Source organism: Carcharodon carcharias, chromosome 15, assembly GCF_017639515.1.
Source record: "Carcharodon carcharias isolate sCarCar2 chromosome 15, sCarCar2.pri, whole genome shotgun sequence".
In the NCBI taxonomy this organism is placed as follows: domain Eukaryota; kingdom Metazoa; phylum Chordata; class Chondrichthyes; order Lamniformes; family Lamnidae; genus Carcharodon; species Carcharodon carcharias.
The window spans coordinates 41,239,029-41,264,800 of NC_054481.1; the positions used below are offsets into that span (position 1 = coordinate 41,239,029).

General features: G+C 43.8%; 1 protein-coding gene across 1 annotated transcript; it reads left to right on the forward strand.

The window, feature by feature from the left end:
* Window positions 1-16,818: 16,818 nt before the first annotated feature.
* Window positions 16,819-25,442, forward strand: bud31 (BUD31 homolog). The gene is made up of 4 exons (XM_041207408.1): window positions 16,819-16,977; window positions 18,933-19,055; window positions 22,589-22,755; window positions 24,831-25,442. Exons 1-4 carry the CDS (start codon window positions 16,884-16,886, stop codon window positions 24,879-24,881), a joined length of 435 nt encoding a protein of 144 aa, XP_041063342.1. The 5' UTR covers window positions 16,819-16,883; the 3' UTR covers window positions 24,882-25,442.
* The last annotated feature ends 330 nt before the right edge of the window (window positions 25,443-25,772 follow it).

Here is a 25,772-nt window from a genome sequence, read left to right on the forward strand (position 1 = left end):
GGTATCCAAAGTGTTTTGATGAGCCAAAGGCCGAACTGCTGCATGTTATTTTAACCCAAACGAAGAGACACAACATTTTGCTACATAAGGAATACCATGAATAATGTTCTTGAGAAAAGAAAACAAGCCATAAAAGACTCTTAAGGTATTCAGTTTGATTATAAAAGTTGACCATAAGACCATAAGACGTAGGAGCAGAAGTCGGCCATTCAGCCCACCCAGTCTGCTCTGTCATTCAATGAGTTCATGGCTGATCTGATAATCCACAACTCCACTTTCCTGCCTTTTCCCCATAACCCTTGATTCTCTTATTGATTAAAAACCTGTCAATCTCAGCCTTGAATATACTTAACGACCCAACCTCTACAGCCCTTTGTGGTAAAGAATTCCACAGATTAACTATCCTTTGAGAGAAGAAATTCCTCCTCATCTCTGTTTTAAATAGGTGTCCCTTTACTCTGAGATTATGCCCTCTGGTCCTAGACTCTTCCACAAGGGGAAACAACTTCTCAGCATCTTCCCTGTCAAGCCCCCTAAGAAACTAATACGTTTCAAAAAGGTCACCTCTTATTCTTCTAAACTCCAATGAGTACAGGCCCAACCTACTCAACCTCTCCTCATAAGAAAATCCCTCCATACCCGGGTCAACCTAGAGAACCTTCTCTGGACTGCCTCCAATGTCAGTATATCTTTCCTTAGATAAGGGGATCAAAACTGTTCACAGTGTTCTAGGTGCGGTTTAACTAGTGCCTTGTATAGTTAAACTTTTCTAGTTTAGACATAATATAAAAAGGATTAATGATTGGAGAAGTTATATGGATATAGAGAGGCATTTTTTTTAACGAAAGAGGGATATTATATTGTTATATTATTCATAAAGAATTAGGAACTATATTGTTATGCCACATCACTCACGACTGTATTATGGTCAGGTGCCAAGCAAAAATGTATCAGCCCGCAGCAGATGGTGTCACCTGTGAAATACATTTGATGGAAAGCTCCCATATCTGTGCCTACAAGTATGACTATTTCAAACTTCTGGGTTCCACATAACAGTTCAATTTTTAGATTAAAGAGGCCATTAAAGTCATATTAATTTCACAGATCCACACTTGATATTCAATTAGATTCAGTACCTCTAATCATTCCTACAAGCAGACCTCATCTTTCCTATGATCTAGAATGTATCTTCACTGCCCAAATTGAGGTAAATAATAATGTGCCCTAGCATCATAATAACAGACCCTTCGTTGTGTGCATAGCATACTATGACCAAACACTTGTCACCACAAGTGTCTCTACTTTTACAAAGAAGATTCTGAAAAGCATTTTAATGAGATGAGGGCCGAGATTTTCCGTGCCTGCCGGTGTCGGGCATGTTCGGTGGAGTGAGCGGACAATATGGTGCGATCGGTTTCACGACAACGTGAAACCAGTTTGCAATCGTCCGCTCGGCCTGCCATCCATTGAACGTCGGGAACCTCATTGGAATACATCAGCATATCATTATTAGGCATGTCTGCCAGAACTGTCCCCTCCCCACTGGACCATCCACCCATATCGGTGGGAAAATATGCCGGTGTAGAACATGTCTTGGTAAATGTGACGTGCAGAAGTCAGGACTTATCTGCCAGAGCCTTGCTCACATTGTAGACATCCGAGGAGCAGAAAATGCCGGAGTCCAACAGCAACGGCACACTGGGGGAACGTCCATGGCATGCTGGGTGGATTCTCATGGACACGGCTCTGCTGCGAAGCAGCTCACGGAAGGTGGAAAGTCATCGTTAATGGTCACAACAGGTAATGGTCTAGGGTTGACTGGGAGAGGAAGAGATGTTGGGGGGGTGAGGTTGGAAGGGGGAGAATGATGGTGTCGGGGAGTGAGGCTGGGAGGGGGGAATGAAGATGTTGGGAGGAGGTTGGGAGGGGAGGGTGAACAGGGAGGAGGGGTAATTGGGGGAGAAGACGACAACTGGTGAGGTGGGTGTAAGTAGGGTGGAAGGTGTAAGGGAAGGAGTGTGGAGAGGAAAAGGGGTGCGGAGAGGGGAGGGTACAAGAGTGGAGGAAGAAGTGAGGCTGGAGGAAGCAGTAAGGTTGGAGGAAGGAGTCAGGAAGAGGGAGGGACTAAGCAGGGGTGGGGAGTCTGGGAGATTGGGAGGACTGGGGTCAGGGAAAGAGTTCCATGGGCAGAAGGGGTTCCGAGGGGGAGAGGTGTGAAGGGAGGAAGGGGTGTGTAGGGGGGGAATGTGCAGGTGAATGTGCACGGGAGGGTTGGATAGGTCCATGTCTCCCACTGGGAAGCGAACTGAGGGTGGGTGTAGTATGAAGGAAGGGTGAGAATGACCGAGGGCAGGGTGAGGCGGTAGGGTGGGAGGGTGAGGGTTTGATGGTAGCGATAGAAGGGACGGTGAGGGCGGTTTGTGGAGACCTGGAGGCGGACATGGACTCTGGGGGTGGGAAGGAGGAGATCGGGAGGTGGATGTGGGTGGATGTGGGATTTTCGGGAAGGAAGAGAACGTACTCGTTCACCTGGACATCCCTGAAGGAAAAAGGTTGTGGCTGGTAGGCAATAGAGGGGAGGCGAAAGGTATTGCCAGGGGCGGTCAACTGTGATGGGGGAAAGGAAATGGGTGACTGGGGGAGGGGAAAAGACAGGGAAGCTGATGAAAAACTGACCCTGACCGTGCTGTCCAAATTGAAAGTGAAACAACAGTTATTGTGGGTGAGATCAGGTGCTGCATGGGAGTGTGATCTGTGGGTGGGTGGAGATGCAGGTCAGCTCAGATGGACAACTGAAAGTGAACCCCAGCAGGCAGCACTCAAAATGCTCAGGATATTGAGATGAGTGTGAAACAGGAAGGATTCACGCACGTGTGAGAGTGCTTGCACAAGTCTCCAAAAGGCTCTGCCAGAATCACTCATGGGCCAGCTGTTCCGTCTTCAGTGACAGAGGATGAGGCTGAGGGGGTCACAGGCAAATGGGACTCAGAGGGAAAGGACAGCCTCTGAGATTCCTGAGTGGATGACCCAGGGGTGTCCAGTGTTGCTCCTCCTCCCCTCGGGTGCCCAAGGGCCTTGGCCTGACTCCTTAAGGGGAAGGTCCACCTGGAGGGATGTCAAGGTGCCCCATTTACCTCTCGCGTTGCCAATGCAGGAATTAACAGTGGCCACCGCGATGGAGTGGAAGTCTGCGCACATCTCTGCATTCTTCCGGACCAGGATCCCCAAGGTATCCGCATTCATCCCATGGAGACCTCCATGCATGCACACGTGGGCACCACTGCATCATAGAGCAGGCGGACGCACTCCTCCGCCTCACATGCCACTCTGTTAAGGGCTTTTAACAGCTCTGTGTGATATTCCCCCACCTTCTGCTGACTCTCCACGATGACTTGGAAGGCCAAATCCAGAGGTTTGTCATCTGACTCGGACCTCACAGATGCCCGATCCCCAGCAGTCCTCTGAGTGCCAGGGAGCTCAGCTCAACCTGCCTTCTCCTGCTGCGGACACATGTCCGTGTGGTTACCATCAGATTGTGAACCTGAGCCTGCTCTTGGTCTAGGTTCCACTGAGGTGAGTGTCTCTGAGCTGGTAGAGGGTGTGGGTAAGCGCTGTGACGGGTCTTCCAGGCTGCTTATTTCCAGCTCTTCAATGGAGGACGTATCCTCTTGGCTGGAGGTGAGGACCTGGCTGGAGCTGAAGGAATGGCTGGCTGAAGGTGTTGGTTGCTTGGCAGAGCTCCCTGTGAACCAAAGTAGAGATCATTAGTGCATGGCAGCAGAGTCAAAAGCAGGAGACAGAGCACTCACAGTTGCATTGAGGGAGGGATGATGTGACGCAGGATCCTCAGGTGGGTGTTCGTTGCCACCCTCACCATCGCTGCAGGCACAGTCCACATCCTCACCAGTCAGCGTGATGGCACACTCCTCAAAGTGAGTGAGGGACCTAATGTGGGCCATTCCACACCCAGTCTGGGACCTCTCCTTGCTGATGTAAGCCAGCTTCTCCTGCATGAAAACAGATGGAGAGAGTGCAAGCAGGACACATGGCACTGACTGGAATGTTTGTGTGGTGAGTGGAGCCATGGACAGGAATGAGGATGTGAGCTGGAGAGGATATGAGCCTGACGGAGATGTAAGGGTGCGTGTGAGTTAGCAGTGTTAGCCCTTGGTGTGTGAGATCCCTGTGGATGTGTGGTTGTTTTGTGAGTGCGAGAGTTGAGAGTGATGAGAAGAGTGAGCTACCCTGACAGAACAGATGAGACCATTCATCCTCTTCCTGCACTGGATAGCTGTCCTCTTTTGCAGGGCATTGGCACTGACCACTACTGCCACTGCCTGCCATGCTGGTTTGGTGATGCCGCTGCCCGTCCTGGAGCTAGAGCGGGGGTAGTGGACATCATGGTGAGCCTCCACGACGTCCAAATGGCATTCCAGTGACTCATCATTCTTCCCTGCAGCAGTTGTGGGTTGGAAGCACTGAACTGTGTGCACGCGGCTGGACTTTAAATATGGCATGATGAAGTGGTGAGGTGATGGCAGGTGGGTGAATGAGAGCCTGCCCACCATGGAAACGGCGTTTTTCCTGGGAATGCATGAATAAAATGGCGGGTATGGGACAATTCAGCATGAAAACCCGCCATCACGGCCGGCAGATAAAACATCATTTACTTGCCCGCTACCACACTTACTGCAAATCTGGGACGGTTCTGCCCAAGGAATGATTATATCAACAACATGATTTTTTTCATTCTTTCATGGGATGCCAGCATTGCTGGAAAGGCCAATATTTGTTACCCATCCCTAATTGCCCTTAAGAAGGTGAGCCTTTTTGAACCATTGCAGTCCATGTGGTGTAGGTACATCCACAGGGCTGCTGGTGAGGGAGTTCCAGGGTTTTGACCCAGCGACAGTGAAGGAATGGCAATATAGTTCTGAATCTGGATGGTGTGTGGCTTGGAGGGGAACTTGCAGGTGGTGGTGTTTCCCTGCATCCTCTGCCCTTGTCCTTCCAGGTGGTAGAGGTTGCAGGTAAGGAAGGTGTTGTTGAAGGAGCCTTGGCAAGTTGTTGCAGTGCATCTTGTAGATGATACACAAGGATCAGGCTCCTGAGCTTCCAATCAAGAAACCAGCCCCTTGGAACCTAGGAAATAGGAGCAAGAGTAATTCAACCTGTCAAGCCTGGTCTGCCATTCAATCAGATCATGGCTGATCATCTACATCGATGCCACTTTCCCACACAATCTCTATGTTCCTTGATGTCATTGGTCTCCAGAAATCTATCGATTTCTGTCTTGAACATGCTCAGTGAATGAACTTCCACAGCCCTCTGCAGTAGAGAATTTCAAAGATTCACCACCCTCTGAGTGAAGATATTCCTCCTCATCTCAGTCCTAAATGGCCTTCCCCTAATTCTGAGTCAGTGTTCCCTGGTTCTAGACTCACCAACCAGGGGAAACATCTTATCTATATCTACCCTAGTCACACCCTGTAAGAATTCTGTAAATTTCAATGCGATCACCTCACATTCTTCTATGAGAATACAGGCCCAGTTTCCTCAATCTCCTCATAAATCCCACCATCTCAGGGTTTAATCTGGTGAATCTCCGTTGCACTCTCTCTATGGCAAATATATCCTTCCTTAGATAAGGGGACCAAAATTATATACAATACTCCAGGCGCAGTCCCACCAGAGCTCTATACAATTGCAGCAAGACATCTTTACTCTTGTACTCAAATCCCTTTGCGATGAAGTCCAATATACCATTTGTCTTCCTAATTGCTTGCTGCGCACCTGCATGCTTGCTTTTAGTGACTCATAAAGAAAGACATCTAAGTCCATTTGGACATCAAGACTTCCCAACCTCTCACCATTTCAGAAATACTCTTCCTTTCTGTTTTTTCTACCAAAGTGAATAACTCAACAGCACTGTATGTCTGTTCCGATGATGCCCCTTTCCAAAAGCGCCTCTGACATGTCTTCCTTCTTCCTTAATCGAGGTTTCCCACCCACTGTGGTTGACAGGGCCCTCAACCGTGTCTGACCCATCTCCCGCGCCTCTGCCCTCACACCTTCCTCTCCCTCCCAGAACCATGATAGGGTCCCCTTTGTCCTCACTTTTCACCCCACCAGCCTCCGCATTCAAAGGATCATCCTCCACCATTTCCGCCACTCCAGCATAATGCCATCACCAAGCACCTCCTCATCCCCCTGCCAGCATTCTGTAGGGACCATTCCCTCCGGGACACCCTGGCCCACTCCTCCATCCCCCAACACCTCATCCCCGCCCTCGACCCTTTCCCATGCAATCACAGAAGGTGCAACACCTGCCCCTTTACCTCCTCCTTCCTCACTGTCCAAGGGCCCAAACACTCCTTTCAGGTGAAGCAGCACTTCACTTGCGCCTCCTTCAATTTGGTTTACTGCATTCGCTGCTCCCAATATGGTCTCCTCTACATTGGTGACACCAAATGCTTGGCGGAACACCTTCGGCCTGTCCACAAGTATGACTCAGACCTCCCTGTCGCTTGCTATTTCAGCACACCATTCCGCTTTCATGCCCAGATGTCCGCCCTTGGCTTGCTGCAATGTTCCAGTGAAACCTAATGCAAGCTAGAGAAACAGCACCTCATCTTCCAATTAGGCACTTAATAGCCTTCCGGACTTAACATTGAGTTCCACAACTTCAGACCATGAATTCTCTCCTCCAGCCTCACCCATTTTTTACCCCCTTTTTCCAATATTTATTTTTAATTTTATTTTTTTAATTTTTATCCACATTTTTATTTTCATTTTTATTCATTGTTTTATCCCCACCTTTTATCCTATTTTCAATTTCTTTTCCCCACCTCCATCCCTTCCCCCACCCCCACAAGGGCCATCTGTTACTTGCTCATGTTGTTCTTTTCAGAGTGCTTAGTCTTGTCCTAACATTCAGCACCTTCTTTAGCCCTTACCACTACCATTAACATCCCCTTTGTCCTTTTGTTCATGACATCTTTGTCAATCACTCCTTAACCCCCACATATCGCTAGCGTTCTATCCAGCTCCACCTGCTCCACCCCCCTTAAACAGTATAAATTGCATCACATTTTTACTTTAGCTCTGAAGAAGAGTCATACAGAATCGAAACGTTAACTCTGTTATTCTCTCCGCAGGTGCTGTTAAACTGCTGAGATTTTCCAACATTTTCTGTTTTTGTTTCAGATTTTCATCATTTGCAGTATTTTGCTTTTATTTTATTATAGCTCTGTATGTTTATTAAGCTGAGTACTGCCAGGCATGATGAGTAAAAACCATTCTATTATAATGGCCAGAGGTACTCAAGTTCAGCCTTTAGTGGTCTTCATAACCTAGAATTGAAAGTACCATCCAAAAGGAATGTCTAAACTGTTCGGCTTGTCTGGTATCCAATCCAAGAGACCAATCTAATCAATATTTTAAACGATTTGCATAGGTCTGGAAGTTATACCTTTATAAACTGAATATATCTTCATAACAAATTAAAACAAAATCCTTTAATTTGTCACTTTGCTCCCTTCTGACCTCCCTGTCCTCAATGTCTGTTAGAATCTGCCTGAGTGCCATAAAAGCTAATCGCATCACAATGGGATTACCAGAATTTGGATTTCTGTTGACATGGGGATTTGTCAGAGCAATGGAAATAGCAACAAGCAGACGTGTTGGCTACATATCATATCAGGTGGGAGTATCGGGTTATTGGCCACAACAATGAAAGTACCCAAGCAGCATCACTTAACTATCTGGATTGTGTAGGTTATTCTGTTCCTTTTGTAATGCTAACTGCCTAACAGTTAAACCACCAAGACAACCATAATGTCAAGTCTGGAGGTTTGGTGAGAAGGACTCGCTTCAATATACATTCTGCGTATCAATGTGATATAACTCACAAAGAAAGGGTACACAAACATCAGGGTACAGCCTTATTTTGTTCAGAACTCATGGGACAGTTGGACATCCAACATCTACAGAAGTCACATTTGATCAAAAACAGAATTACCTGGAAAAACTCAGCAGGTCTGGCAGCATTGGCGGAGAAGAAAAGAGTTGACGTTTCGAGTCCTCATGACCCTTCGACAGAACTTGAGTTCGAGTCCAAGAAAGAGCTGAAATATAAGCTGGTTTAAGGTGTGTGTGTGTGGGGGGCGGAGAGATAGAGAGACAGAGAGGTGGAGGGGGGGCGGTGTAGTTGTAGGGACAAACAAGCAGTGATAGAAGCAGATCATCAAAAGATGTCAACGACAATAGTACAATAGAACACATAGGTGTTAAAGTTAAAGTTGGTGATATTATCTAAACGAACGTGCTAATTAAGAATTGATGGTAGGGCACTCAAGGTATAGCTCTAGTGGGGTTTTTTTTTATAATGGAAATAGGTGGGAAAAGGAAACTCTTTATAATTTATTGGAAAAAAAAGGAAGGGGGAAACAGAAAGGGGGTGGGGATGGGGGAGGGAGCTCACGACCTAAAGTTGTTGAATTCAATATTCAGTCCGGAAGGCTGTAAAGTCCCTAGTCGGAAGATGAGGTGTTGTTCCTCCAGTTTGTGTTGGGCTTCACTGGAACAATGCAGCAAGCCAAGGACAGACATGTGGGCAAGAGAGCAAGGTGGAGTGTTAAAATGGCAAGCGACAGGGATCACATTTGATCACCTTGGGTTTGCAGTAAGCCAGGTTGTAAGAGTTTATTGTATAACTGTAACAGTTATACGACTGGTGTAATACATTTGCATTTGGATAACACACTCAAGCCTGAATCAAGAGGAATCATTTAATTGAATTTAAGACATTTCCAAACAGCCTCCTGCAGTGTTCTTATGAAGCTCAATGCAACCTTGAGGAGCAACACCCCATATTTCCATTCAACACTTTACAACCTTCCAAACTCAGCAATTTCAGATTGTAACCTCTGCCCCCATTTCATTCCCTTTTTCTTTCCTGGTTTTGGTTTGGTTTTTTTTTTGCTTTTGGATAGCAGCTATTCATAATTCTGCCATCTACACCCCCTCTAGGCGAATCTTTTGTTCCTTTATTTGTCCTGTTACCAAGCCCTTTGGCCTTGCACCATCAACTCTTTTGCCATGTAGGGCCGTAACTTCCATTCCAGCATCCGCAGTATTTTGCTTTTATCTTAGTGTTTAATTTGACTGCCACCTTTCTTCAAGGAGTGTCTACCTTGAAGAAGTATTGCTCTTCTCTCCGACAGAATTTCTGCCTATCTCTTTTGCCCTGTTCACCTTCATTGCTTTCCATTTCTCTCCTGGTGTTTGACAAGGTGTTTACTAAAACTCGCTTTCACAGCCATATTTCTTCTTGGCTTCCGCCTATCACTGGCCCCCTATTGAGCTCGCCTGTCCCACCCCCTTCTACCAGCTTATATTTCATCTCATTTCTACATACCTTAGTTCTGATGAAGGATCATACAAACTCAAAACATCATCTATATCCCTCTCTGCAGACGCTGTCAGACCTGCTGAGTTTTTCCAGATATTTTTGTTTTTGTTCTAGATTTCCAGCATCCGCAGTATTTTGCTTTTATCTTAGCGAAGGAAAGAGATGGCCCACAGGGATTAAAAGAGATAAATATGTATTTACCTGCCCTTGAAAATTACGCTGACACTTCCAATCACATCGAAAGACTTCGCGCAGGCCCCAGCGAAGTGCAGCTCTGGCAGATTCAAGGAGGCTATGCCCCCTTTTTACTAGATGCCAGGAGGTTGGAGGTCAGTGGGTTGTCGGAGGTCAGTGAATGTAGGGGTGGGGGCATCCGAGGTCAGGGGGTTTGAGGATGAGGTTGGGTGGGGGTGGGCGGTCGGAGGTCCGGTGTGGGGGTGTGGAGTTCCGGGGCAGGTGAGGGGATCAGAGGTCAGGGATGTGGGGGGTATCCTATGGGGGTTGGTTGGGGGAGTGGGGGGAGTCCAGGGGGGAGGTCAGGAGGATGGGGGGAGGCCCATGGTGGGGAGTTAGGCATTTGGGGGGTGCGGGAGTATGGGGGGAGTCCTGTCGCAGGGTGGGGGTCGGAGTTGTGGGGGGAGTCCCATGGGGTCGGTCTGGGTGTTTACAATAGTTAACCAGAAGTTAGAGGAGGATTTAATTCTTCTAACATTTTCTGAGTAACTATTGTGTAACCCTGGTGGAACCATCCAAAGCTAGCGATTTAAACAGCATTTTCAGATGGTTCCCAGAGCAGGGCAATTGTCCAGAGGAAGTGTGCACTTCTGGGCAATTGCCGTGCAAACCCTTACCTGGGAATGTCCAAGAGGGATGTCCCAGCACATCTTTGGGGATCCCCCAAATCTGACGCTGGGGAGCTCAGATGTTATGGCCTGGCCTGTAATCGCTCCTGCTTTTCACCCTATCACAGAACTACCCTTTTTTGTTTTTCCCACCTTCCTCCCTTTCATTTACTCAAAACCTATTGCATTCCTAAGTTTTACCAGTTCTGAAGAAAGGTCATTGACCTGAAACATTAACTCTGTTTCTCTCTCCACAGACCTGCTGCCAGACTTGCTGAGTATTTCCAGCATTTTCTGTTGTTAGAAGTCTTACTATATATATGGATTGGAGCAGTTTAGTTCATTGATTAAACAAGGAATGTTGCCTAAACAGTGATTAAATCACCCCCCCATTGCTATATTTTGCAAATTAAAAAAACTGTCTTGCAGATTGCCTTGAAACCATTGTCGTTGATGTCTTAGGATAGAAAACTGAGAAAAACAATTACTGAAAATTCATTGTTATTTTAAATGATTTTTGAGTGTTTATCATAGTGAAGAACGGTGACAACATTAGAGTATCAGGGGCTGCCCACAGGTATAATCGTGTAAAATTTCCAAATCATTTTTGATGATGCAACGTCACCACCTGCTGACAGACCATGATATTAAATCAGACATTTTAATTTAATTTTTTGATGAAACAATGCTCAATGGACCAGAAGCGGGTTTGGACGAAATCTTGTTTTTCTTTCACATTCGTAATGACAGGTCTGAAAAATCCTCCACCTTAGTGACCCTTCTAAATCAGACACATGGCGTACCACAAATGCAAAGCTGCCTCTGAATTAATGACACGGTGGCTGGAATTTTACAGCCCACTTGTGGCGCGTTTCGCTGTGGCAGGGCCAACGAGCCATTGACATCTCTGTTCACATCGGTGGAAGATGTCGCTGACGTGAGGAACCGGAAAATTCCGGCCTGTGTTGCAGCTACAGCATTAATTCAGTTTTTCAGATGCTGAGTAATCTGACATGCATTTTCAGTATTTGATTTTACTTTTAAAACATAACCTTGTGCTGCAAACCCATACATTTAATTCAGTTTGTTAGAAATAGTTTTCATTACAACTCTTCGAACGCTTCAGCTAGGGATCAAAGAAAAATAGAATTTTACAGTTCAAAAAAATGCCATAGAACCCATTCTGTATGTGTTAGCTCTCATAATTCCATTTCTGAAAGCCTTTTATTTTTCAAGCATTTAAATGTTTCTCTTTTCAATATTCATGAATTCTGCTTCCTTTTAGTTAGGCATTTCATGTAGCCTTCTAGTTAAAAAAAGACCCTGACGTTTCATACTTTTAATGATAATTCTACATTTATTCCTCCTGGTTAGGGAATCACTGAGCAGTGGAAAAAGTTTTCTTTCTTAAGTTCCTTGTCAAAACCATGGTATCTGATATCTATCTGCCCCCAACTCTTCTTGAAATTGGTCACATTAACCTTTTCCAGTCTGAGAAGCCACCACCAAATTCAGCACCTTCCCTTCTTCTATACTCCAACTTCACACCCTTTAAACTAAATACCTTAATTTCATCAACAACCAAGGTCTTATTCAAATCCCTTTTCAAAACCCTCATACATAATAACCAATGCATTTCCTTCACCGCTATTGTCATTATTTTCACAATGTCCTTTTGTTTGTCAAACATAACTTTCCCTTTACAAATCTGTGCTGATTATTAATTAACGTTTTTAAAAATGAGTAATAACTCTGTCTTCATTATGACCTCTAGAAGATCAGCCAGTACCAGTGTTAAACTGTAGAATCACAGAATTGTTACAGTGCAGAAGGAGGTCATTTGGTCCATCATGTCTCTCACTGGCTCTCTGGATGAGCATTTCACCTAGTGCCATTCTCCTGCCTTCTCCCTGGAATCCTGCACATTGTTTCTTTTCAAATAATCATCTAATTCCCTCTTGAAAGCCTCGGTTGAACCTGCTTCCACCACAGTCTCAAGCAGTGCATTCCAGACCCTAACCACTTGCTGTGTGAAAAAGTAGTTTCTCACATTGCTTTTGCCCCAACTTCTCCTATCTAACTTTATAACTGAAGTTTCTCATCCCTGGACTCATTCTTGAAAACCTCTTCTGCTCTCTCTCCAATGCCTTCACATTCTCCCTAAAATGTGACGCCCAGAACAGTATGCAGTATTCCAACTGATGTCTAAATATTATCTTACACAAGCTCAAAATACCTGTTGTACTCTATGCCCCATTAATAAAGCCTAGGATACAATATGCTTTATTAACTGCTTTCTCAACATGTCCTGCCACCTTTATTGACTTATGTACATATACAACCAGGTCCCTCTGTTTCTGCACCCCCTTTAGAGTAGTATCCTTTATTTTATACTACTTCTCCATTTTCTTCCTATCAAAATGTATCACCTCACATTTCTCTACAATGAACTTCATCTGCCACCTATCCACCCATTCTACTGTAGTACCCTAATTGTTTAGAGGTGCAACACTGGCAACCCTGATGTCCTCTGGCACAATTGATATATCTAAGGATGTTTCATCTTTCACCTCTTGTTAGCTCCTTCCTTATGTCTCTGATCACTTGAGAATGTACATTTTTTTTAAATGTATTTTTTCATGGGATGTGGGTATCACTGGCAAGGCCAACATTTGTTGCCCATCCCTAATTGCCCTTGAGAAGGTGGTGATGAGCTGTCATCTTGAACCGCTGCAGTCCATCTGGTGCAGGTATACTCATGGTGCTTGGTACAACTCAGTGACTTGCTACAAGATTTCAGAGGACAAATATGAGTCAACCACATTGCTGTGGGGAGTCACATGTAGGCCAGACCAGGTAAAGACAGCGGATTTCTTTCCCTAATGGGCATTAGTGAAACAGTTGGGAATTTAACAATTGATGATAGTTTCATGCCACCAATACTGAAACTAGCTTTCAATTCCAGACTTTTAAAAATTAATTAATTGAATTTAAATTCCACTAGCTAATGTGATGGGATTTTGAACCCATGACCCCAAGGCATTAACCTGGACCTCTGGGTTATTAGTTCAGTGACATTATCACTATGCCAACTTCTCCCCACTTTTTACAATTTACAGAATTTTGAAACCCAAGTTTGGTGCAGCTTGATCACCATTTCTTGGTTTGTCATCTCTCTTCCTCTTTTCAACCTTGTCCCTTTCCTTTACCTGGCTTACCCAAATTAAAACAAAAGCCTCAATTATTTTAACAGCAAAGCCCAGCTGTTCAGAAAATCCCACTGAGGTGGTCTAAACAGATTCTGGAAAGGATACGTTTAGAAGAGAAAAGAGGTGCGATGAGAAGGGAAGCATTTGGTTCTGTTGATCACGGAGTTTGTTGGCGCTAAAAATGCTTTGCCATGAAGAGTGGATGAGGCAGAGTGCATTGTCTCTTTTTAAAGGAGAAGCGAATAAATATTTGGGACAGAGGAAGATACAGAGCAAGGAGGAGACAGCAGAAAGTATTCATTTCAGACTACTCCAGAACTGGCAAATACAATGGACCATATGCCTCCTTAGTTTGCGTTGTCAACTTACATGATTCTATCCCTGAAAAAAAGGATGGGCTTGTTGGGCCTAATGCTCCCCCATTTCTAGTGTTTTGTATCATCAAATATATTCCATTTTAATGTCGGCTAAAAAGAAAAGAGCAATTTTTTTTATTTGCTGCAGTCAGCCTGAGGTACAAACTGGCAACTTAAGAATTCCATTTTGTCGCCTGAATGGAATTTTGTTAAAATAATCCTTTAAAGATGGTGCAGTTCAATTTGCACTCTTGCAATGAAATTTGCTCGAAATATATATTTAGCAAATGGTTCAACTAACGTCTGTTTTCTTCCACGAAAAGCTATTCTTGTAAATGAATGAAACAAGTATTCAACTATAAGAGACAGAGTTCATAAGAGCTTCTCCAGGAAACCCAGGGGTTTGTAAACACACTTTTGCTTCAGGTAGCTTACTGATTTGTGACAAAACTTTCAGTGCAGTGCTTTATCAGCCAGTGTCCCTGAACTTGGGAGAAGGAAGTCAGTTGTTAATTTCTATCTCGTCTTCTTGCTAGAAATACATCCACATTGCTATCAAATTGAGACAGGACTAGCATTAGTTACGCACACTGCATGGATTGACCAATGTCACTAACACAGGTTATTTGGTTGTTTATCACATTGCTGTTTGTGGGACCTTGCTGTGTACATTTTTTCTGATGACCTAAGGAAGGAAACTCCGCATGGTCAATACACCATCACAGCCATCAAACAGATCTCCCGATTGGCTGGGGGGGGGGGGGGGGGGGGTGGGTGGGTGGGTGGGTGCGGGGGTGGGTGGGGGGGGGGGGGGGTGCGGGTGGGGGGGGGGTGCGGTGGTGGTGGTGGCAGAGGGGGAAAAGGATTTTAAAAAATGGAAAAATAAAAATGAAAAAAAGTAAGAATAAAACTAGAAAAAAAATTGGATTAAAAAGATGTAGAGATGGAGGATAGAATTCATGGTGTGAAGTTGTTGAACTCAGTATTAAGTCTGGAAGGCTGTAAAATGTCTAATCAGAAGATGAAGTGCTGTTCCTCCAGTTGGCATCAGGCTTCACTGGAACATTGCAGCAGGCCAAGGATGAACATATGGACATGAGAGCAAGGTGGTGTGTTGAAATAGCAAGTGACAGGAAGGTCTGGGTCATGCTTGCATACTGAGCAAAGATGTTCCGCAAAGCGGTCACCCAGTCTGTGTTTAGTCTTCCCAGTGTAGAGGGGACCACAATGGGAGCAGTGAATGCAGTAGTTCAAACTGAAGGAGTTGCAAGCTTGATTCACCTGAAAGGAGTGTTTGGGGACTTGGACGGTGAGGAGGGAGAAAGTAAAGGTGCAAGTGTTGCACCTTCTGTGATTGCATGGGAAGGGAATAAGGTGTTAGGGTGACGGAGGAGTGGACCAGGGTGTCATAGAAGGAACAGTCCCTACGGAATGCTGACAGGGCGGGTAAAGGGAAGAAGTGTTTGGTGGCGGCATCATGCTGGAGTTGGTGGAAATGCCAAAGGACGATCCTTTGAATGTGGGGCTGGTGGAGTGCAGAGTGAGGACAAGGGGAACTCTATCATGGTTCTGGGAGGGAGTCGAAATGGTGAGGGCAGAGGTGCAGAAGATGGGTCGGACACAGTTGAGGGTCCTGTCAACCATAGTGGGGGGGAACCGTGCGTTAAGGAAAAAGACATGTCAGAATCGCTGTTTTGGAAGGTGGCATCATCAGAACAAATGCAACTGAGGTGGAGGAACTGAGAGAATGGGATGGAGTCTTTACAGGAAGCAGGGTGTGAGGAGCTGTAGTCAAGGTAGCTATGGGAGTCGGTGGATATTGGTGGACAGTCTATCATCAGAAATGGAGACAGAGAGGTCAAGGAAGGGAAGTGTTGGAGATAGACCATGTGAAGGTGAGAGAGGGTTGGAAATTGGAAGCAAAATCAATAATTTTTCCAGGTTCAGATGAGAGCATGAAGCGGCACCGATGTAGTCATCGATGTACTGAAAAAAGAGTTGTGGGAGGGGGCCAGAGTAGGACTGGAACAAGGAATGTTCCACAAAACCCATATGTCACTTGTTTCTGTTATGCTTTCACAGAGCACTGACCCTTGTTCTGCTATTAACACATTCTGCCACTATCAGCACCTTCATTAGCCCTTACCACTACCATCAACACTCCCTTTGCCCTGTACTAATGACACCCTTGTCAAATTTCTCCTTAGCTCCCACCTATCCCTGACCGTCTATCTTGCTTCATCTGCTCCATCCCCTCTTAAACAATATAAAATCCATCACATTCCTCCTTCTCTTTAGCTCTGAAGAAGTCATATGGACTCAAAGGGTTAACTCTGTTTCTCCCTCCACTCATGGTGTCAGACCTGCTGAGTTTTTCCAGAATTTTCTATTTTTATTACATTAGAATATTATGCTTTTTATGACAGGATTCAAATGTGACTAGTAGCGTAAGGATATCTGGCACAGCAAGGGTTAATGTGGGACTGAGAAACAGTAGTGTCCATGGTGTGATGAAGAGACACATGACCTGAGACCAGGGTCTATTGTGGACTGGACAGAGACCTGTACAGGGGCAAGCACAGAGTTAGCTCATAGCTTGGGCCATACCATATAACTATGTATACATATGTGTGTGTGTATATATATATAATCAATAAGCAGTTAATGTTCAAGCATGTTCAGAATCTTTTCGTGACACCTACTGAACACAAAGCAAATAGTGTTATTTAATTGATTATGTCCCAGCGCGTTATTGGATAGGAATTTTACCATTTAGTTTACAAACTGCATATGTTCGCTTATCAGTGCCTATCGTTCGCAAGTCCCTGCTTCCCCAAGACAAAAAAAACCACTCTCTGATATCGTTTAGGACAAACTGTTCCCACTGAAGATAAATCCCGTGGTCTCTCCGTTTAATGGACCAACAGGCTCCGATTTGATACTGAGTGACACCATTTGTAAAGGGCCGAAGGATGAGAAGGACCCAACGGGCGGTGACGTGTTCTTTGTGGGACGGAGGTGGGCGGCCGCAGTGCCCGGATGTGCTGCGGCCTTCGACACTGAGATGCCGAAAGTGAAGCGAAGCCGCAAACCGCCTCCTGATGGCTGGGAGCTGATTGAACCCACCCTGGATGAACTGGACCAGAAAATGCGAGAGGGTGAGTGAGGCCCAGGGCGACTTGATAGAGGAGATTAAAATCAAACGAGGGGGTGGATACAGAGAGAATGTGGGAGAAGAACAGAACCAGAGGCCATCAATATGAGACTTGCATTGATGTAGCGCCTTTCACCACCTCAGGACGCCCCTTTACAGACATTGAAGGACTTTTGTTTTGGAGCGTAGTCACTTCTAATGGAAGCGCGGCAGCCAATTTGTGCACAGCAAGATCCCATAACATGTTGATGACCAAATAATCTGCATTGTGTTGTTGAGTGAGGGATGAATATTGGCCACGATGCCAGGCATAATTTGCCTCTTCTTCAAAATGCTGTCATGGGATCTTTTACATCCACCTGTTCCAGGGTGACCAATCGTCCCCAATTTTACTGGACCGCCCCGTATCGTAGTCCATTGTCCTGTGCCCCGGGCTGCATGGTGTCAGTGATTCCATTAAACCTTGTGCGTGTACAGCTCTGGCAGCTCCCCCCATCAACCCCAGCTACCTTCACAGCTCTGGAACTCTTTCCCTTCCCCACCCTCCCCAAAGTGGCTGGTTGTCCCTTAATTTTCTCCATGAACGTTGGTCACCCTGACCTGATCTACAAATGGGCCTTGGTTTAATGTCTCATCCGAAGGACTGCACGCCCTCAGTACCACACAGGAGAGTCAGCCTTGATTTTTTTTTTATGTGCAGGTCCTGGAGTGGACCTCGAATCTGGAAACTTGACTCTGAAGTGAGTGTGCTACCAACTTAGCCACAGCTGCCACTCAAGACCAGATATTTCATGGAACTCCTGTATCATATCAGGTGACTACCTGGATGGTAGAAAGTGAATTAGTTGGAACTTGCTCCTCTGGTAATTCCTTTGTGTTGGGTGAGCAGGACTTGCTGTGAGCTATGACACGAGTACAAACTTATGGAGAGTGGAAGATGGTAGGCTAGAAGAGTATTGGAATAGATGAGCCTGCAGGTAACAGAGGTCTGGGTAAGGGTTTTAGCAGTGCATGAGCTGAGGCTGGCCAAGAGACTGTCATTGTTATAGAGGTGGAAGCAAGAAGGAGAGGATACGGGAGTTGGGGTGGAAATTCAACTCTTTGTCAAATTGGAAGTCAAGTTGCAAACAGTCTGGCTCAATTTGAGTTTGTAGCTGGAAAGGGGGCATAGAATCAGTGGCAACAAAAAAAGACAGTGGTTGGCCAGTAGGTGCTGGAGCAGTAGAGCTGAATGAATTGGGAGATCATAGATTCTGGAACAGTGCCTTGTAGCTAATGATACAGTAACTTTGGAAGCTTGCTGGAAGCACCTTGCCTACTTGCTGTCTTGGGCAAGTTCACATTTGTTTCATGGGGAAATGGAGGATCTATATAGAAAGATATATCTTGCTAAAAGTGAGCAGGTACTGAAACTGCACAGTAGCCTGAACCTCTCCTATGTTCCTCATTCACATGCAGTCAGTTTGACTTGTCATCAACAGTCTAACCACTGGCTAGATACGGATAAGAAAGGCATTTTGACTAATTTTCCTTCATCAATCAACTGCTGGAGGGGATGAGATCAATACTGTGAACATATAGAGTGAAGAATAGTTACATTACAGCAAACTGGGAACTAATGATGACAATTGAAAGTTATCTAAAGAGGTAAACTACTGCGTTTGCCCCTCAATTTCCTGTCAACAGGTGTGTAAAAGCTTCCACATCACCATTCACAAAGTCCATCAATGCTGCTGGAGGACAATACAACTATTTATTTATATTAGGAATTGGGTTGACATTCTCCAGACAAATGCTGTCTTCTTGTTTATTATGATCCTAATATAATGAGTACTAGCTCATTGTACCCAGACAAAGACTTCAGTGAATCATTGTTTTCTATGAGGAAGATATTTAATTGCAACAAGGTCTTGTAACTTGAGATTCTGCTAAATTATATTTTCATTCTTTTTCTTGTAGCTGAGACTGAACCTCATGAAGGGAAGAGGAAAGTAGAATCACTGTGGCCCATCTTCAGGCTCCACCACCAGCGAACACGTTACATATTTGACTTGTTCTATAAGAGAAAGGCAATTAGCAGAGGTAAGAAAGGAAATGTTGTAGAGGTAACTACTGTGGATGCTGGAAATCTGACAAGAAAACAGAAAATGCTGAAAAATCTCAGCAGGTCTGGCAGCATCAGTGGAGAGAGAAACAGTTAACATTTTGAGTTCGTTTGACTCTTCAGAGCTGTTGAGTTAAATGTTGTTGAGGTAACCTTGATGAGTTGCTGCATTGTACCTTCCAGATCATATACAGCAGCTCCAGTGCACAGGTGTAGAGGGGGTGGATACTGAGTAGCAGTGGATCTTGATCAAACATAATGCTCTGACCTGCTTTCTGACGGGTACCATTGCACTTCTGATTTGAGCCGTATGTAGGTGGTGGAAAGCTTTTGAGGGGTCAGGAGGTGATCTACTCATTGCAGATTACACAGTCTAGGCCCTGTTGTTGTAGTCACAGTATTATGACTGGTCCAGTCCAGTCCAGCTTCTCAAGACTCCTGGAGTATTGATTATCAGGGACTCTGTTGTGTCATTGAAGGTCTGGGGATGATGGCTTCAATTTGTCAGGTAATAAACATCTGGAACAATTGTGAAACAAATGTTACCTACTATTTGTCAGACAAGACTTGGTGTTAACCAAGGTCCTGCTGTAACCTAGTATTGGCTGCTTCGTTATTGGAGGATTTATGAATTGAGCTGAACACTGGAGTCATCAGCAAATGCCCCCACTTCTGACCGAATGATGGAGGGATGATCATTGATGAAACATCTGTAGATTGGATGGGCTGAGGATGCATACCCGAGGAATTCTTGCAGCAAATACTGGGGCTATGACTGATGGCCTCCAGCAATGACAACCATCTTCCTTTGCATTACGTATGACTTCACTCGCTGGAAGTGGTTTCCCTTTGACTCCCATTAATGTCTTCAGCTTTATGAGGCCTTTTTTGTGCCATACTCAGGTGAATGTTACCTTGATGTTGAAGGCAGCTACTCTTTCCTCTCCTCTGGTATCAGCTTTTGCAGCCATGTCTGGAACAAGGCTACAATGAGTGGACCCTACAGAACCCAAAGTGTCAGTAAGTGAGTGTCACTTGATGGCTTTGATTACTAGTGATTGGGAGGAAGCTGGTAGGATAACTCTAACCTGACCAGTTACCATCTGTATGTTTTGTGTGTAGTTCAGACAGAGCTGCTAATCTTCCACATTCAGGTAAATTCCAGTGTCATCTTTGTACAGGGGAGCAGAAAGCTTTGGTTCAGTACTACAGCCTGAATGTTGGCAGGCCTCAAGAAATTTCCAAACACCAAAATAACTGGTCATAAGCAGGATTGACTGGTGAACCTTGATGCAAATTCCCTAACAGTATTGTCGGGGCCTGTAGCCTTTGTATAAAATGCACTTAGCTCCTCTTTATTGTCACATGGAGTGAACCAAATTGCTGAACACTGGTATTTATGAGGGTGGGGACTTTGGATGGAGGTTGAATAAGATATCTATTTGACACCTTTTGTATGAAGACACTTAGAAAAAACATCCTTTTCTCTTGTTGTGTGCTGGGGTCCACCATGGTTGAGGATGGGGGTGTTGATAGAACTTCCTCCTCCTGTTAGTTGTCCACAACTGTTTTCAATTGGATGTAATATGGCTGCAGAAATTTGCTGTGATGTGTTGTGGGACTGCTGGTTTTCGTATTCGGTATGCAGGGAATGCTGTGTAGTAGATTCACAAAATTCCTACCTCATTCTAAAGTATATCTGGAGCTGCAGGTGGTACATTTTCTGTACTTGCATTGAATCTCCTGGCTTGATTGTAATCCCAGTGAGAGATGAAATGGGCTATATGGTTACATTGTAGCGCTTCACAGTTCTACTGATGATGGCTGCTGCTCAATTTTGCTCAACTTCCAGATCTGTCCTTGGTCTGTCTAACTTAGTATGATGGTCATGCTACACTCCATGGTAATGAACGTTTTCACAGTAGAAGCAAAACATTGTCTTCACAAGATACAGCAGCACTGTTTACCAGTGCAATAATTGATGTTTAACATGGGAGTTCTACAGAATCATTGGTTGAGATAGGCAGGGATTAGATGATGGCCAGTAGGTTTCCTTGACTGAGTGTGCCTGTGTCAGGCTGTTAGTTGATTAGCTTGTGGGACAATTCTCCCAGAGTTAGTGAGAAGGATGTTGCAATGACTGTGCTCACAATGCCTTAGATTTATCCTGACACAAAGTCTAGGGTGTTGCTGATAAATCTGTCCAGCTTTCTTCTCATTGACTTTGTGGTGATTGCTCACTGCAATAATTTGCTAGACCATTTCGGGAGTTTTGTGGATCTGGAGTCACTTGTAGGTCAAATCAGGTAAGGGTGGTGGACTTCCTTCACTGAAGAATATTAGTGATCCAATTGGGTGTCTGCAACAATCTGGAGCTTTCTTTTGTATAAGCACATGAATGCCCAGATTTGTTGAGTTCACTTTCACACAACTTTTCTCCAATTTGCTAACGTCATGGTCTCCAGGCTACTGTACTGTAATTAAGTATTATAAATTATGTTTTCTTTATCTATTTGAAGGATGGGGAACTGTTCTCTTGCAAGCTCATTGATTGGTAACTAACTGAAGCACACAGCTCCTTTTTAAATACAGGTCGAGCATTTTTTATCTGTACATCCAAAAACTATATATTTTTTAGAATGGCGATGTAGTTAATTTGTATGTTAATAAGGCAATATAATATATCACAAGGGTAACAAGTCTTAAACAGGTAAGAAGTAGTGTGAGAGTGTTGGCAAATGGAGAAATAACCTAGTATTTGTAGACTACAGCTAGCCTAGACTTAGGCTATTGTAATCTAAGTAGACCTAGGCCTACCATATATATGGTAAATCTGAAAACCGAAAATATCTGAATACCGAAACACAGTCGGCCCCAAGGGTTTCAGATAAAGGATACTCAACCTGAACTGTAATTAAATCAATTAAAAGAAGATGCCTCTCTTACAGTGGCCCTGTTCCTTGTTCATATATGATCAATACGTCGACCCAACTAAGATGCATACCCATCAATATCTGTTATTTGTGCATTATTGTTTGAATTGCTGACATTTTCTCCCATATTAGTGTATTTTATAGGGAACGAATATTCCTGTAATTGTGTGCATTGTAACTGAAATTAAATCCCAGCACCCCAGACAGCAAACTTATGAGTGTTGCTCTCTGCCACTGTTCCAGTAATTACAGCATTGGCAGTGTGATATCTCCTGTGACCTGAATGTATTTGTTGCAGTGGTGAAAGAATTTCAGTTTTTGATCAGTTTACACATTAGCTTGACTGGTGTTGAAATGTTCCACCTAGTAAGAGGGGGTAATATGCTTTACTATTCCTACCTTTGTCTAGGCTGTTTGTTTACAGGCCTATTTGCAGTGTACTTATCTGTACTTATCTGCTTCTTCTGAAGAGTTTTTCAGTATGAGGTGATCCCTCAATGATTCACTCTAATTGAAGTAGGCTTTTTGTAGATGTATGTGTGTGTCAAAGTTAGTAACATTACAGTCTTGTTTTGTAGAGCTGTATGATTATTGCATAAGGGAAGGATATGCTGACAAGAATCTCATTGCTAAGTGGAAGAAACAGGGCTATGAGAACCTGTGCTGTCTCCGTTGCATCCAGACCCGAGACACCAACTTTGGAACAAACTGCATCTGCAGGGTCCCCAAGAGCAAGCTTGAAGTGGTGAGTCTCCCTTGACACTGAAGTCCCCTCTCTACAGTAAAACTGTTAGAGTCCACAAACTAGATCAGTTAATGAGACATTTCAGTCTGACAGCTATTTGTTCAAATAGACTGCTGTAAAATAATACTAACTCATTTAAATTTTTACATTTGTGACAAGTTAATATTTGACCCAAAAGTTTTTCATTTGCCAACAAACAATTATTATGCTCCAAAAATAATTTGTTAGCTGTGTAGTGGTTTGGGATGACTTAAGATTGTAAAAATGTGATATAAATGCAGGTTTTTTCCTTTATTTGCAAAATTTATATAGGGTTTGATGCCAAAAAGCTTACAATAATTAAAGATATAAATAGTAAAAAAGGCTATTCTCTTGAGATGCAATTTCAGTCTGAAGCACTTCCCCATAATACATATTGTATCTTTAAATCTCCTGGTTCTTTGTCACCAACACTTCATTACCTGTCCTTTGCTAAATGACCACCATAAGATTTAAAATTGTTTAGGATAATCTTATCTGTATCTTAACTCATTTACTGCTGTTGAAATAGACAAAACTTTCAGACTCAAAACTCCAGTGTTTTACTGCATGAGGATACTATCACTTCTTTAAACTGAGTGTGTCCATTGAGGACATTTAGATAACTCTGATTTATGCCATAAATGTGGGACAGAAATAGAGTCGTTATTTGGAAATTTTACTATGGACCCCACCTCAACTAAATTTGCTTAAAAGATAAATATCCATAATTCTAGTATATGGTCACTTAGTGCATTTAATGTAGAAAAATGCCTCAAAACATTTCACAAAGTATAAACAGACAAAGAATGACATGAAGCCGAAGGAGATATTGGCAGGAACGATGAAAACCTTTGTCAGATGGTTGGGTTTTGAGGAGTAGAGCCCAATGTTTCCTGTAAAATTTTGTTGAAGTGCACTGCCAGTTTTTTAATGCATGGTGCCTTTACATTTTTTTTGTGTGGCACTTAACACAGAACAAGGTCTGCGTGATACCTTTCAGGCTGCTCTGTGGTTGCCAAGGCACAGCTTAAAGGCCAAACTGGTCGGGCCTATGTGACTGAAGGCATGTCTGTAATTCGAGGGACAAAAGGAGTAGAGGAGGTGCACAAGGTTAGAGGAAGACCGAGTTCTTGGTGGGCTGTAAGCTGGACGACGTGACAGACATAGCAATGGGCAAGGTCGTGATGACATTTAAACACAAAAATGAGGATTTTAAATAAAAGCAGCACTGGAAAACTCAGCTGGCCTGACAGCATCTGTGGAGAGAGATACAGAGTTGATGTTTTTGAGTCTGATATAACTCTTCAGAGCTGCTCTCTAGCAGCCACAATATTTTGATTTTATTTTAGTTGAGGGTTTTAAGTTTGAAGCATTGAGGAATCAGGAACCAACAGAGGTCAGCAAGGACTGGTGGTGAATGAGCAGGACTTGATGTTGAATAATAGACCATGAGCTGGAGGTTGAGGGGGTTAATCAGAACAGCATTAAGTAGGCATCACAAAGTAACAAGCATGGATAAGAGTTTCAACAGCAGATGGACTACGATGTGGCAGAGTGGACAGTGAAACAGGTGAAAGGTTGTCTTTGTGATGGTAAGGACATGGGCGATAAGGACATCAGCTTGGCATTAATAAATAAGATGTATAAGTTGCAAACATACGCTTCAATCTGAAACAGTGAAAGGGAGTGGAAATTGTGGCAAGGATATGGAGTTTCTAGCAGGGTCTGAAGGCGACAGCTTTGGTCTTGCCAGTGTTTAACTATAGGAAATGTTGACTCATCAAGGACTGGGTGTCGGAGAAGCAGTCTAACAAGAGCCTACAATGATGTAGGGGTGGAGGTTGGAGAGGGGAAATGGTGATGTTGTTGTATGTGGGGAAGCTGTTGTGCCTTCAAATGATATCACCAAGGTGCAGGATATAGAGAGGGAAGAGGGGGGTCCATGGATCAATCCTCCAGGACTGCAGAGATGTAAACATTTCCGAGTTCTTGTAATCATCAATATTCAACCTGAGATTGCTTTATAATCATTTACATTTCTCTTTTTCCCACAGGGAAGGATTATTGAGTGCACTCACTGTGGATGCAGAGGCTGCTCTGGTTGAATTTGTCCTTTTTTGGATGTGGGGTTTTAGTTTGTGTAATCAATTTTATTTTGAATCAATATATGGACCATAATTAGGACAAGATGTACTGTATATGCTGTAGCTCTCTTCTAAGCAGCTTTGTTTTTCAAAGTGGAATATATTGAATTAAAATGTATTTTAAAACTGAAGCTTCTGAGCACTGTAGTCTTTATAGAGTAACAAGTAGTCAGCATCACAAGTAGATTGATCTGGATGGCATCTGTGCCCACTCTGAAGTACCTTCTTTTAAAAGTAGGGCAACTTGCCTTGATGCAGTAAAACAACTACACTCACCACATGTAACTTGAGTTTAGAAGCAGTAAAATCAGTTACCCCAGACAGCCATTAAGAGATGACCAGGTTACTTTGGGCTGGTTAGTTCTGTCAAACCAATTACATCAATAATAAACTAAAATTGAAGACCATCCTATTCTATAACTACTCTTGACAGTTCTGAGTCTACATATTTCAGTAATCTTTCTCTAATTGCTGATTGATCTGTACTGAAAGTTACTGTGAAATAAAGCTTTTGTTCATTTCTGTGCAGTTTGTTTTCTTTGAGCTTCTTACAAAAAAATTAACATCCGAGTTCAAATCTCCAAATCTATCCCAGGGTATAGATGTAAATTATGTTTTGTTTAGAATAGCCTGCACTGTCAACAATACCAAGTAAACCCTTTACTGTGTGGAGCTCCTAAAGCTTCTCTTAGCTATTGATCTTTCAAATATATAACTGTTTAGTGTCTTTTATTAATAAGCATATCTCACTAAACTTAGATCCTGGTTAACAATGGGAAGAATAGACTAGATGGTTTTTGTAATAAAACTATTTGAAAGCGATCATCTACTATCCTTCCCTTTAACCAAGTA